The sequence below is a fragment of the Nerophis lumbriciformis genome, linkage group LG04 (assembly GCF_033978685.3).
Source record: "Nerophis lumbriciformis linkage group LG04, RoL_Nlum_v2.1, whole genome shotgun sequence".
In the NCBI taxonomy this organism is placed as follows: Eukaryota; Metazoa; Chordata; class Actinopteri; order Syngnathiformes; family Syngnathidae; genus Nerophis; species Nerophis lumbriciformis.
Window position 1 is genome coordinate 36,377,501 of NC_084551.2, and position 14,685 is coordinate 36,392,185.

Here is a 14,685-nt window from a genome sequence, read left to right on the forward strand (position 1 = left end):
TAAAGTTTCCACCATCAGTGATGGTTTGGGGTGCCATGTCATCTGCTGGTGTCGGTCCACTCTGTTTCCTGAGATCCAGGGTCAACGCAGCCGTCTACCAGCAAGTTTTAGAGCACTTCATGCTTCCTGCTGCTGACCTGCTCTATGGAGATGGAGATTTCAAGTTCCAACAGGACTTGGCGCCTGCACACAGCGCAAAATCTACCCGTGCCTGGTTTACGGACCATGGTATTTCTGTTCTAAATTGGCCCGCCAACTCCCCTGACCCTATTAGCCCCATAGAAAATCTGTGGGGTATTGTGAAAAGGAAGATGCAGAATGCCAGACCCAATAACGCAGAAGAGTTGAAGGCCACTATCAGAGCAACCTGGGCTCTCATAACACCTGAGCAGTGCCAGAAACTCATCGACTCCATGCCACGCCGCATTAACGCAGTAATTGAGGCAAAAGGAGCTCCAACCAAGTATTGAGTATTGTACATGCTCATATTTTTCATTTTCATACTTTTCAGTTGGCCAACATTTCTAAAAATCCCTTTTTTGTATTACCGGTAGCCTTAAGTAATATTCTAATTTTGTGACACACGGAATTTTGGATTTTCATTTGTTGCCACTTCAAATAATCAAAATTAAATGAAATAAACATTTGAATGCATCAGTCTGTGTGCAATGAATAAATATAATGTACAAGTTACACCTTTTGAATGCAATTACTGAAATAAATCAAGTTTTTCAAAATATTCTAATTTACTGGTTTTTACCTGTATATTAGGGCTGTGAATCTTTGGGTGTCCCAAGATTCGATTCAATATCGATTCTTGGGGTCACGATTCGATTCTAAATCAATTTTTTTTTCCAATTCAACACTATTCTCGATTCAAAAATGATATTTTTCCGATTCAAAACGATTCTCTATTCATTCAATACATAAGATTTCAGCAGGATCTACCCCAGTCTGCCGACATGCAAGCAGAGTAGTAGATTTTTGTAAAAAGCTTTTATAATTGTAAAGGACAATGTTTTATCAACTGATTGCAATAATGTAATTTTGTTTCAACTATTAAATGAACCAAAAATATGACTTATTTTATCTTTGTGAAAATATTGGACACAGTGTGTTGTCAAGCTTATGAGATGCGATGCAAGTGTAAGCCACTGTGACACTATTGTTCTTTTTTTTAATTTTTTTATAAATGTCTAATGATAATAATGTCAATGAGGGATTTTTAATCACTGCTATGTTGAAATTTTAACTAATATTGATACTGTTGTTGATAATATTCATTTTTGTTTCACTACTTTTGGTTTGCTCTGTGTCGTGTTTGTGTCTCCTCTCAATTGCTCTGTTTATTGCTGTTCTGAGTGTTGCTGGGTCGGGTTTGGTTTTGGAATTGGATTGCATTGTTATGGTATTGCTGTGTATTGTTTTGTTGGATTGATTAATAATAAAAAATAAATAAATAAAATAAAACAATTAAAAATTTAATAATAAAAAAATCGATTTTTTAAAAATGATAATCGATTCTGAATCGCACAACGTGAGAATCACGATTCGAATTCGAATCGATTATATATATATATATATATATATATATATATATATATATATATATATATATATATATATATATATATATATATATATATATATATATATATATATATATATATATATATACATATACATATATATACAGTATATATATATATATATATACAGTATATATATATATATATATATACACACACACACGTATATACATACATATATATATATATATATATATATATTCTTTAAAGGCCTACTGAAACCCACTACTACTGACCACGCAGTCTGATTTTATATATCAATGATGAAATCTTAACATTGTAACACATGCCAATACGGCCGGGTTAGTTTACTAAAGTGCAATTTTAAATTTCGCGCGACATATCCTGCTGAAAACGTCTCGGTATGATGACGTCAGCGCGTGACGTCGCGGATTGTAGAGGACATTTTGAGACAGCATGGTGGCCAGCTATTAAGTCGTCTGTTTCATCGCAAAATTCCACAGTATTCTGGACATCTGTGTTGGTGAATCTTTTGCAATGTGTTCAATGAACAATGGAGACAGCAAAGAAGAAAGCTGTAGGAGGGAAGCGGTGTATTGCGGCCGACTTCAGCAACACAAACACGGCCGGGGTTTCGTTGTTTACATTCCCGAAAGATGACAGTCAATCTTTACTATTGGCCTGTGGAGAACTCGGACAACAGAGACTCTTACCAGGAGGACTTTGAGTTGGATACGCAGACACGGTACCGTGAGTACGCTTCCAAACATTTGATCGCTTGCCCGTACGTGCGTGCCGCTATGTGCATGTCACGTACGTAACTTTGGGGAAATATATGTGCTGTATGAACTTTGGGGAGGTGAACGGTACTTTGGGCTGTGGGATTGAGTGTGTTGTATTGGCGGGTTATATGGACGGGAGGGGGGAGGTGTTTGTTATGTGGCATATTAAATATAAGCCTGGTTGTGTTGTGGATAATAGAGTATATATATGTCTTGTGTTTATTTACTGTTTTAGTCATTCCCAGCTGAATATCAGGTCCCACTCGCCTCTCACAGCATCTTCCCTATCTGAATCGCTCTCACTGCCCTCTAGTCCTTCACTCTCACTTTCCTCATCCACGAATCTTTCATCCTCGCTCAAATTAATGGGGAAATCGTCGCTTTCTCGGTCCGAATCGCTCTCGCTGCTGGTGGCCATGATTGTAAACAATGTGCGGATGTGAGGAGCTCCACAACCTGTGACATCACGCTACTCGTCTGCTACTTCCGGTAGAGGAAAGGCTTTTTTATCAGCGACCAAAAGTTGCGAACTTTATCGTCGATGTTCTCTACTAAATCCTTTCAGCAAAAATATGGCAATATCGCAAAATGATCAAGTATGACACATAGAATGGACCTGCTATCCCCGTTTAAATAAGAAAATCGCATTTCAGTAGGCCTTTAACCTTTCGCCAAGTACTTTGACAAAAGAGGAGGTACTATTATATCTCAAATAGTTTTATGAATGCACAAAATGTGAATGTGGTCTAAAAATACTTGGATCTGCACAACAAAACATTCTCTAAATGTCATCGTATCTCATGAAGATTCAGTGTCAGTCAAAATCTGGCATTCAAAAAAACAAATTAATAAATAAAAAATCTGGCATTTTAAAGGCAGATTATGGCTGAATGGCCACTTCTGACACTAAAGACAATTACGAGCAGTAAATGATGTACAATAAATAAGAGTAGTCATTTCAGGCCAAATAAAGTGTAAGACTACAATTAAATGATATAAACTTTGCAAAGTGAGTAAATAATGCACTACATACAGTAAAACTACTTGGGATTAGTTTAGATTTAAAAATAAAGATGATCCCAATTGTGGAATCTTATTTAAGGCTGATATTTGCCTTTTTCAATTGATCAGCATTAAACTGATGAGCTGCCGAGTCCAGCACACACACATGCACGTACACACACGCATACACATGCACACACACAGGCACACACACTGACCAAGCAAGACGCCACAAGAAGCAAACCTCTAAAGCTTCAATGTAAAGTAGTGGTGATCGATCCATGGTGATATTAACGATACCTAGCATAGTATAAGTAAACAATATTAAAGTGATTAGATCGATAAATGTATTTTCTTATTATTACAAAATAATATTTGGGTCGTTTTTGTTTTTGTTTACAAACTCACGGATAACATCTCTGGATAGCGGAAGTCTTTGAGGGCAATATCCAAATGATCTCAATGGAAGCCAAGACAGTGGTACCCCATCTTAAGAATGTTTTGAGATAAGACCTGTCTCTCGGCTCGTTTAAGCTTTGAGTTGCCAGCTAAAATTTGAGATACCAGCATCTCCATAATTAGTTAGCATAGCAAATGCCACAGGGAATCCCGCCAAATCTGTCTATTAAGTACCGTATTTTCCGAACTATAAGCCGTTACTTTTTTCCAATGCTTTGATTCTTGCGCTTTTAAAACGTTACGGCTAATTTATGGGTTTGTCTTCACTCTAAGCAATAATGTTTTGTATTCAACAAACACTTTTCATAAAAAATTTGCAGAGACACTTAAAAGGTGTGTTACTGTTTGTCCTATGGCGCCATCTTTTGAACAAGTTCGCTAACTGCAGATGCTGTGAGTTGAAAAACTTCATGTTTCGTGCCTTGAACTGGAAGTATAACCGTCCATAGCATTTCTGCTCGAAAATATTCTTCATTCATCACTCCAAGCAACGTTTGTAGGTTTTACAATGTAACTAAAACTATTCGTACCTACTAAACTGTCCCATATGTGATGTCTGTAGGAGTGTTTTCATGCATATTTGTGCGTGCTATCGTAATGTAATCAAGCTAGCGCCGTTGGCATTACCGAATATGCTAACACGTTTACAAGTGTCCATGTTAGTATTATTACCTTACAATGGCATTTTTTGTATTGTTTTAGTTTCGTAAATTCAACAAAGCGTCACCGTGGAGTTTTTGAGTGTTTAGCTGATTGGAGAGCTAATTTCCGCAGCTAATGGGTTTATGACGATGACTTCTGTCTTGTTTAATCCGCTGTTTTACTGCCGTGCTGCAGCCAACATTTGGAAACAATTAACGTATGTAAATAAACATTTACAAATAGCTAATTTCACAACGTATATATCTGCGGCTTATAGTCTGGTGCAGTTAATATATGTAAAAAAAAAATCTTCTAAAATTTGGTGGGTGAGGCTTAAATACTGATGCGCTCTATAGTCTGTAAAATATAATATGTAAGTTGAGGTATACTGTGGTAGTTTTTGCTTTTGTTTAGTTATTATGCACTAGCTACTTTTTTTTTTTTTTCCAATCATGGGTATCATTGAATACCACAAATGAAATACATCATCGGATTTACAACAATTTTCGCAAATTCTAAATTTAGGAAGACAAGCTTTATAAAAATGTGTTATTGTGTTTAATTTAGTTACATGCAATACCACATTTTCAGTTCTATTTTTTATTGTCAAAGTATCGGATCGGGACATGAAATCGGATTGGATATGAGGCCAAAAATGTTGATTTGGAAATGCCTATTTAAAAAGTATTTAAGTCGCTATATACAGTAGGACAAAACCAGAGATGTGAACAACCTTTGAGAAAAATGAGGAACATTTCTATCAGCACAAAGTCCAGCCACGCACACTTTAAAAGAACATTTAGAAAATCAAGACTACATTTCCTGCAAATGGGTGCATTTCTACACTATATTTTACCTTTAGATTTATTCTCTTCAACCAACATATTTTGGCTTGTTTTTTGACACTTACATGTGCCATGTAATGTATCACACATTTTTTGTTTTTTAGCAGATAATTTACTTAAACTATTATCATTGAAAATGTAATGTAAATTCTGTAACATGCATGCAAACAACTCAGAAAATATTTCCCATTTGGCAACTCTATCCTGTAGCCATGCTTATCGGGTAATATACTTCTGGTGGGGTGACCTTGGGTTACCATCTGTCAAAAAAAAAAAAACCTTCTCGCTGGCTACTAATAAATACTCTAAAACTACAACTGGTTTGGAAATAACAGTGTTTGGATTGTAATCATCCAAATATGATTAGCAGCAAAGTGGACAGCCGTCAACGTGGCTTGGAGACAAGCTTGTTTTGGTGCTCCTGATCCTCTCCCCGTCCTGCAACTCAGTGTGGCATTTAGGCAAGAGGAACAGCAAGTACCTGTGGTTGAAGCGAGCTTTCAGCAAATTTTAATCAAATTGTATTGATATTTCGTTAAAAAAAATGCGCAATTGATATTTTGATATTTTTTGACGCAAAAATAAATATTTAAAAAATCTGATTTCCGCGTTCGAGGAAATGTTACTTGCCTGCAATACAGAGGACCAACCAAGTCTTTGTTGTACATACCAGAAGAATATGTTGTAAAACCAATGCTTATTATTCAACGTCTGTGTATTATTAATTTTGCACAGTGATTACTGGCAACGCTGACGCCATTCATCGGTTTTAAAGAATTGTGGGGAAAATGGAAAGAGTTCCAGTGTTCACATGCTGTACAGCCGGGTCATGGCAGGCAGAGGGCTGAGCTTTTAGGAAAACTACTGCATTAATATCAGGCAAAAAGAGCCCAAAGAAACAGGGTGGAGATGTTTAAACCTAATTAAGGGAAACCCCGCCAATGCTTGGCATACAATCCGCACAAAACCACACGAGTGCATTCCACATTCCCTTAATATGTGTCATTAGGGGCTCACTTTGTTAGAATTGGTGTATTTGTGCTTCGTGCTATAAATGATTTCTGTGCATTTGAGAAATCTAAGGGTTTTTGCATCATCTTGAAAGACACACCTCAAAGTTGGTCACTGCCAGCTGAGACAAACCATCCACGTATGGACCCAGGACTTTGTGTTCCCGAACCTTCAGAGACTGCCGGCTCCTTGAAAATAAGGGTGAGGAAAAGGATTCGTCAGTGAAACGAGTGGAAATTTCGTTTGATTTCCTTCCTCTCTGTAGCCATTTTCTTTGGAACAATCACTTTCACATTTAACATCTCATTAGACTGAGATACATTTTAAATAAACACTTTTCCTTTCTGAAAAAGAAGACATTATGACTACTGAAACTAACATACAAGTCCCATTCAAATTTAGGATCTTATCAGTACACAATACAAAGAAGTATGATAACATCCTGATGTAATGAGATATGACAAAATATAGGAGTCTGAACATACAGTGTACTGCAAATATAGTACAAACTGTAGATGATCGATGTAAATTGCTTCCAGATGTGCAATCCAGTGGAATCGCGATTTAACATTTTAGTGCCTGAACCTGCAAACACACCAAGTATTTCTCACAAATTAGACAAGATTTGACAGGTTTTTTTTTTTACATTCGGCTTATTATAAAACATGTGTATTTATCACTTAAGTATTCTATTGTTTTATTTTGACAAGCTTTTATTGTTTTTCTGCATGAGCCATAGAATTTGACTACACGCTACATAGAATAATCAACAACATTCTATTACAGAAAACTCAGTTGTGCTGGCCAATTTATAGATTAAAAAATATTGATTTCCACATTGTACTTTAATTTAATACATATTTCCCTTAGAGGTGCCTCTTTTTTTCTTGTTTACCTCCAAAACAATGACATGCATGAAATATATTTTCGTATTGGCTTCCTGCCACTTGGTTGTTGAGATGAAATCCGATAAGCTCAGAAAGAATATCCAACGCTGTTGATAGTCAGCTACTCAGGTTAACAGTCACCAAGTTTCCTGTTTCTATTCTCGTAATCGAGCCCCTGCTGCACGTGCAGTGATACTGCAGTGATGACGTGAACTTCCCACTGCTAATTGTTGTAGATACACACACACACATACTGTGCACGGGGCTCAAAACCTTTTCTGCCGTGATTTATAGCATGAATGTATAGGATGAGTGGGATGTGTTGATGGTGGAATTGTTTGAATCAGTTGAGAAATGTGTAAGTAGTGACAATTTATATTTGAGAATTAGTGTTACAGAATTCCAGAAATTTCCGGAAAACCAGAATTTGGTTTGGAACCTGGGAAAGTGTTAGTTTGAATGTCCAGGATGTGCGGAATGTGTTGATAGTAGAATGGTTTGAATAGGATGAACAATTTGGAAATTGTGAAACTTTGAAAAATGTCCCATTTATTTTAATTGGAATTTCCTGGAAATTTAGGAATTTTGTGAAAAGCGGGAATTTTTTTGATAATAATAAATAGTTTGAATGCCCTGAATGAGCTGAATTTGTTGGTGTTGGAATTGTTTGAATCGGTCGAGCAATGTTGAAGTAGTAACCATTTTTAATTGGGAATTGGTATCATGGAATCTTGAAATTATGGGTAAACCAGGAATTTTTAATGTTTAAAAACCAACTTAGTTTTTGGTCTGAGAGGAATGCTTTGAGGGTGGAAAAAATGTGGAAGGAGTAGCTGGAAAAAAAGGGTGGATTCTTTTTTTCAACTTAATTGAATTTCCAGGATGAGTAAAATGGGTTGAAGGTGGAAGGGTTTGAATCGGTTGAAAAATGTGGGAATGGTGGACGTTTGAAAAATGGCCCATTTATTTTGAATGGAAAACTGAGAATTCTTAGAAATCCGGGAATTTTGGTGATGACGATCACACGTGTCCTGAATATGCTGAACATTTTGAAGCCGAAATGGTTGAAATCGGATGAAAAATGTGGAAGAATGGGGGCGTCAAAAAAACACTACGGAAGAATAAGATTAAGCAGAAATAATAATAAACAGATGAATTTTGGTGTAGAATTGCGTACTTATGCCCATCTCAGGTGGAGCTAAATGTTTTTGGAGAATCAGTCATATTTTCATAGTTTAGTTCAAATTAAAATCAATCTGTGAGGTGCAGTGGAAAACACCTGGAGCACCGCAGTGTTGCTCACACAAATTATGGTCTTTGGTTTCAAAAAGGACAATGCCCCTCAAACTCCTCGATTCAAATTTGGGGGAAGTCCATCTATGCATCTTGAATGGAGACACAATTGTGAGACAAGTCACAATAACAATGGCAGCACCCTGAAGACTCCAAGTGTAAATAGTAAAGCAATCAACTGTGGGAAATGGAAGAGGCTTAGTATGCTCCCTCTTTGGCTCTGCCACTGCCTGAGTCAGGCAACTAACAGCCAAAGTGGGAGCAACCAGCGAGGCCACTGCTCATGATGGAGTTGGAATGAATGAGGAAAAATGACACACAGCAGTTTGTGCAAGCAGCTGTGTGTGCATGCGTGTGTGTGTGTGCTTGTGTGTGTTTGTCACTCCAACTCCACAGCATTACCTCACTGACTTCATGGGGCAGATTCAGGTCATGTGTGTGTTGTTTACTAAGACCAAAGACCACCTGTTGGACTCACCCTTTGGGATCCAGTAGATCGCGGACCTTCTCGTTATAGATTTCCATGTAGGACACTTCCACTTTAAAAGTATGGGCCTCGTTTGATTCTCTCTGGACCCTCTCGAAAAGCGAGCAGCAGAGTCGAGGGATCAAACCCGGCTGCTCCCCGTTCCCCATCATGGAAAATGACTTGCCAGAACCTACGACGACAGCAGAAATTGCTAAAATTGTTTGCATCTGATTCAAATTTTATGAAAACATCTGTTGTAGAAGCCATCATGAACGTTGGATCTGCATTGATGTATAAATTCATGAGGAACATCATTTGTTCAAGAATTACCTGTTTGTCCATAGGCAAATATGCAAGCATTATATCCCTGGAATGCATTTTCAAGTATTCCCTCTCCAAGGCACTTGAACACCACCTCTTGACCTTTTAGACAAAGAAGCAGTCGCCATGGGGATGAAGGTAAACACACAAGCTTGGTTTGCATCTTTGAGTTAGTGTGTCAAAAATAGAAAACAGTAGAATGTCAAACAAGAAATTAACAAACACAAACTGAATAGAAGAGACCAATTCTTACTTAGTCATGTTGAAAATATTTGGCCCGTGCAAGGCAGTCTCTTGTGTCGTGCTACTTCTTTGAATAGAACAGCTGTTTAATAAGCTAAATAAAGCCGTGGCTTGGCGGCTTGAGGCGACCCCCTCGGTGGTCAGATTGTCATTTCGGCACATGAATCTATTACATTTCCATCACAAAACAAGTGTGGCTACCAAAATAGACACAATGATTATGAAAATGTACCTATTTTATAGAGATGTTATATAATTGTTAGTGTTCTGTGCTGCATTCATTAGGGAAATTGGCAAACTAGTAGAATATTAATAATCAAGGGGCAAAGTAAATAGAAACAAGTGCACCATAGAGGTTGTTACTTTTTGTTGGGTGGACTGATGGTTAACCTAAAATGATGTTGTGTTTCTGAGACACTCGTTGACTTCCAAGTTGTACTCACTTTAAAACACTTTTGCATTTGAATTACCTGTCCAGAAAATTACGAAACATTCCATTCATCAAAGCGTAAAACAAGTTATGTTTCCCGTACATTTATTTATTTTTGCAACTAAATTTGGAACGCCACAAGTAGATGTGGCGCTACCTGTTCGCCCTAACTGAGTAACCATGAATTGATTAATGTGGACCGCGATTTAAACAAGTTGAAAAACGTATTCGGGTGTTATCATTTAGTGGTCAATTGTACGGAATATGTACTGTACTGTGCAATCTACTAATAAAAGTTTCAATCAATCAATCAAAAACACATGATAATGGGACAGCCTGTCAATGTAGCTTTTCATCGTAACTCTGCTTCTTGACACACCTCATACGCACAATGGTCTGCCAGAGAATAAGAAGATGTAGCAGGCGGGATTAGTGTTGGCAACTTAGTGACTTTGTCGCTATATTTAACAAGTTTTCAGAACCCAAGGACTCAGTACCAATCTAGCAACTTTTTCTGGTTTATTTGGACACTTTTGGAGACATGAAAGCACGTATTGTTGTTCTTAATGAGCAGCCAGGGCTGCTGTGGAATCATCCCACATCTTAAAGCACTCACGGCACGGTGATGTAAAAAAAAACACAAAAAGAAGTGACAGAAGAAATGCAATTACTGTAAATCCCGGACTATAAGCTGCTGTTTTTTTCCAACGCTTTGAATCCTTTGGCTCATAAAACAATGCGGCTAATTTATAGATTTTTCTTTGCTGACGGCCATAATGCAAATAGTTTTCATACAACACATGCAAAGGTGTGTTATTGTTTGTGTTATGGCGCCATCTTTTAGGACGAGTTCGCTCACTGCAGGTGCTTCCGGGTGAATGTCTACAGCAGGGGTCGAGAACCTTTTTGGCTGAGAGAGCCGTGAAAGCCAAATATTTTAAAATGTATTTCCGTGAGAGCCATATAATATTTTTTAACACTGAATACAACTACATGCATTTTTAAGTAAGACCAACATTTTTAGGCTTATAGTCCGGTGCGGCTAATATATGGGAAAATATTTTTTCTTCTGGAATTTAGTGGGTGCGGCTTATATACCGATGTGCTCTATAGGCCGAAAAATACGGTCACATTTCCTAAAAGGGTTTTAAAAGTTATTGCCCTTATGCATGCAATTAATCACACAAAATGATCTCATGAATCATGTATAAACACAGATTAATCACACAATTTATTTTTACCGCAAATGCTTCTTTACTTTATGTTGGTTACCTGAAAGGCGGCATGGATTGTGATACGATCATTGATCAGGTCAATGCATACGCCAGTACAAAGATGACTGAGGAGACTGCGACCGGTGTGCTCGGAGGCAAAGTTAGTTTCAAAATACACCCCCACGGTACTTTAAAATAACAATGTAGTTTGCCTATTTGCATAATTCCTTAGGCACTGAATTATCTAAACAAGTTTGAAATACCATCTAAAAGAAAAACACGCTACCAGTACATCGACAACAAACAGTGGACAACAATTTTGCCAACATAAGTACCACAGAGGGGGGGGGGGGGGGGGGGGGGGGGGGGGGGTTATCCACATATGCGGTCCTCTCCAAGGTTTCTCATAGTCATTCAAATCGACGTCCCACTGGGGTGAGTTTTTCCTTGCCCTTATGTGGGCTCTGTACCGAGGATGTCGTTGTGGCTTGTGCAGCCCTTTGAGACACTTGTGATTTAGGGCTATATAAATAAACGTTGATTGATTGATGATTGAGATAAGTAAGGCTTTTGTTTTTTTTATCATCTTTTGACAGCCCTCATTTCCAAACACACAATTATTGTTTTCCTTTTTATGTTTTTTGCTTACTTTTTGTCTCCCGCAGCGTCTATAAAATGACATGCACAAATTAGGCAATGATGTCATATACCTCCACACAACCCACCGCCACAAAGAAATAAATATTAAAATCATTATTGGCCCTATAGTGAGCATTGTAGTTTTGCACTAAATTTGTTTACCAAGGACTGCTTTCATCATACAGTATAAAGACAGAGAGCTTGTTTATTGTATTTGTATAATCACTCATGATGTTTAGTCATGGAATCCCAAAAAAGGTTCACTGGCACAAAGCAACTTAATTATTTGTCCAGGATGTGCTTGGTGACGAGTGAGTAGTTAGCGCGTGTGACTCACCAGCATATTTGGGAACGTTGGACTCATCCATGGACCAGAAACAGTGGTCGAAGGCGAACACCTGCAGAGAAGACAGCAAAGTGATGGTAAACACACTTTGCACACCTACAGTCCAACAAAACCTGATCCTTTGTTTTTCTTACAGGGCACAAAAAAACAGGCTTATTGAGCTGCGCCATGCATGTAAATCAGCAGGATAGAGCTTGTCTGCGAAAGTTAGATGCAGTCTAGCGTATTGTTCACAGTAATGCTCATTAAGACAAATCCACTGTTCACTGTTTTGTCATAGTGGCTGCAGCTAAATGAATTCATAAATCAGGGTCAGTGCTCCCCCAAGAAATTCCAGCACTCAGTGACCCTCGTCTCCAAGGAAACGGGGACGGGGCGCTTCCCGGCGGTGCATGCTGGCTCTCGGCCCTCATTGCCGGGTTTCACAACACAGAATTGGGCAGAAGAGACCCCTTGCTTTGTATCCGAGAGGCACCTGCATGAGCTCTGCACGAGTGACACAAAGAGATGCTCTCTGGGAAATAATACTTGTTTTGGCACATTGAAAACAGCATCTGTAACTGCATACGGTTTATAGTTATTTATACAAAATTATAATACTGTGACTTTATTGATGATACGCCTCTCAGTGTGATTGTGGGTCTACAACGCCAACATAATTTTACATAAAAACCTGTCTGACAGACGACCAACTTTCCTGCTCAAAACCTCAAATTACCTGACACATGACGAGTCATGATAGGGATTATTGGCCACGTTTGCACAGTCAGCACAGGAAGCAGAGGGATGAGTGAACACTTTAAAAAGCAGGACCGCACTTCTTGTGACTTCAGTCAAAGTGAGTTGGTGCCATTGAAAGGAACAAAAAGTGCCATCACTCTCAATTAGAGCTGCTTTGCTAACAAGAGCTGTGCAGTCAAACTGTCTCGCTGTAGCCTGAAGACTAGACTGCATTAAATAAAAACATTCTGATTACACAACAAAGCCTTTTCACATCAACCACTGGAAACCATACATTTGTTTTAGTAATGGTAAACCCTGGAAGTAGTGCTCTTCGATATAGACAATAATTTTAACGATATATATACAGTGTTCGGAAAATGACTTTGAAAAAGTAATTGTTACAGTTACTCCTTACTTTCCCCCCAAAATATTGAACTACTAACGGAATTATTCTTTAATAGATGCTACTAGGGAAAGTATTAAATATGATACTTTTTTACTTTCATATATCTGCTGTATGCAGTTGAGAGATGTTTCATGAGAGAAGAGTGTGTGAGTGTATGCCTTTAAAAGGCCGGGCTTGTTGCCGACTGAAGCGTACGCTCATTGGCTGTTTTAGCTTAGCATTGGTAGTCTGCTGATTGAAAGGAAATTGCTGATGGCAGCACCTATGGAATGTTTTTACTTATAGTTAATAAAGCAATTAAACTTGCATCAATGGCTGTGTCTCTCCTTGTCCACAAAAAGGGTATTGTAGGATTATTATTGTTGATGATTTTCACTTTATAGAATATTCATGTCTCCCCCGTACTAGTAGTAGCGCGTGCGTGCGTGTGGGTGTGTGCTGTAAAGAGCAACTTCCTGAAGTGAACTTGCTGGGATTCTGAATCTGTCTAGTCCGCATCAAAAGCAACGTGCCATGTTACATCAAACGTATTGGTAACCGCTTTGTAGCGTACATAAAAATAATTAATTTAATTACTTGTTACTAGAAAAAGTCATAAGTAACGACGTTATTATGTAACGCTGTTTTTCTGATCACTATATAGTATTTTTTCTTTAGCTTAAATATACATACACACAAAATGAATGCTGATGTCGCTTATATTTTGTCATTCAATTTATAAAGAACATATTTTATACACAAAAAGGACAATATAATTTAAAAAAAACTAAACATATATTGTTAGTATCAGCCCTCTTTTTCGACAGTGGATACTAAAGTCATGTCTACAAATACGAATTTAATGATGGCATCTGTAATTTATCTGGGTCTGCAGGACTGCTTGTCATAAACAGTGCCTTTGTTTGGTGTGTTTTTCTTTTCATCACGCTTTGGTTTTGTCACATTTCAACAGTGTTTCTATTAGAGATCGATTGATACATAATTTTTTTTTCAATGTCGATACCGATATTTGGAGACAATACTTATTTGCAGTAAAAATGATTTAAACACAAATACTAAAATGTATGTCAGTAAACAGCTGCACAAGGTTTTAAGTTGTTTTTTTTTACCATTATTTCTGAGGAAACGTTGGACAAGTAGTAACACAATTTTTAATGCAGCGCTAATGTTGTGGTTAATTTAGCGCTAAACAACATCAGGGGATTTCACAAACACCTTTATTATGTGTGTCTAATGCTTTAGGTCAAAAGAGAATCAACACTTGAATTTAAAAATGTATGGGAAATCTCCTGGGAAAATTGGTAAAAATATGGGATTACTCTACATTACAATAACTCGCCATCTACTCAATTTTATACAATTATATAGCAGTTTATGAATTGTGAGGAACCTTGAATCAATATTGCGAACATTTTAATAAAAT

The 14,685-nt window shown here is 37.6% G+C and overlaps 1 protein-coding gene across 5 annotated transcripts in view; it reads right to left on the minus strand.

The window, feature by feature from the left end:
• Nucleotides 1–14,685, minus strand: part of kif13a (kinesin family member 13A) — a 111,592-nt gene that overhangs the window by 57,831 nt on the left and 39,076 nt on the right. For all 5 annotated transcript variants that reach the window (XM_061953888.1, XM_061953896.1, XM_061953903.1 and 2 more), the window contains exons 4-7: nt 12,125–12,185; nt 9,271–9,363; nt 8,950–9,130; nt 6,392–6,479 (exon numbers count right to left, since the gene is read on the minus strand). In XM_061953888.1, coding sequence (XP_061809872.1) covers nt 6,392–6,479; nt 8,950–9,130; nt 9,271–9,363; nt 12,125–12,185 — 423 coding nt within the window. The remainder of the gene's footprint in view (nt 1–6,391; nt 6,480–8,949; nt 9,131–9,270; nt 9,364–12,124; nt 12,186–14,685) is intronic.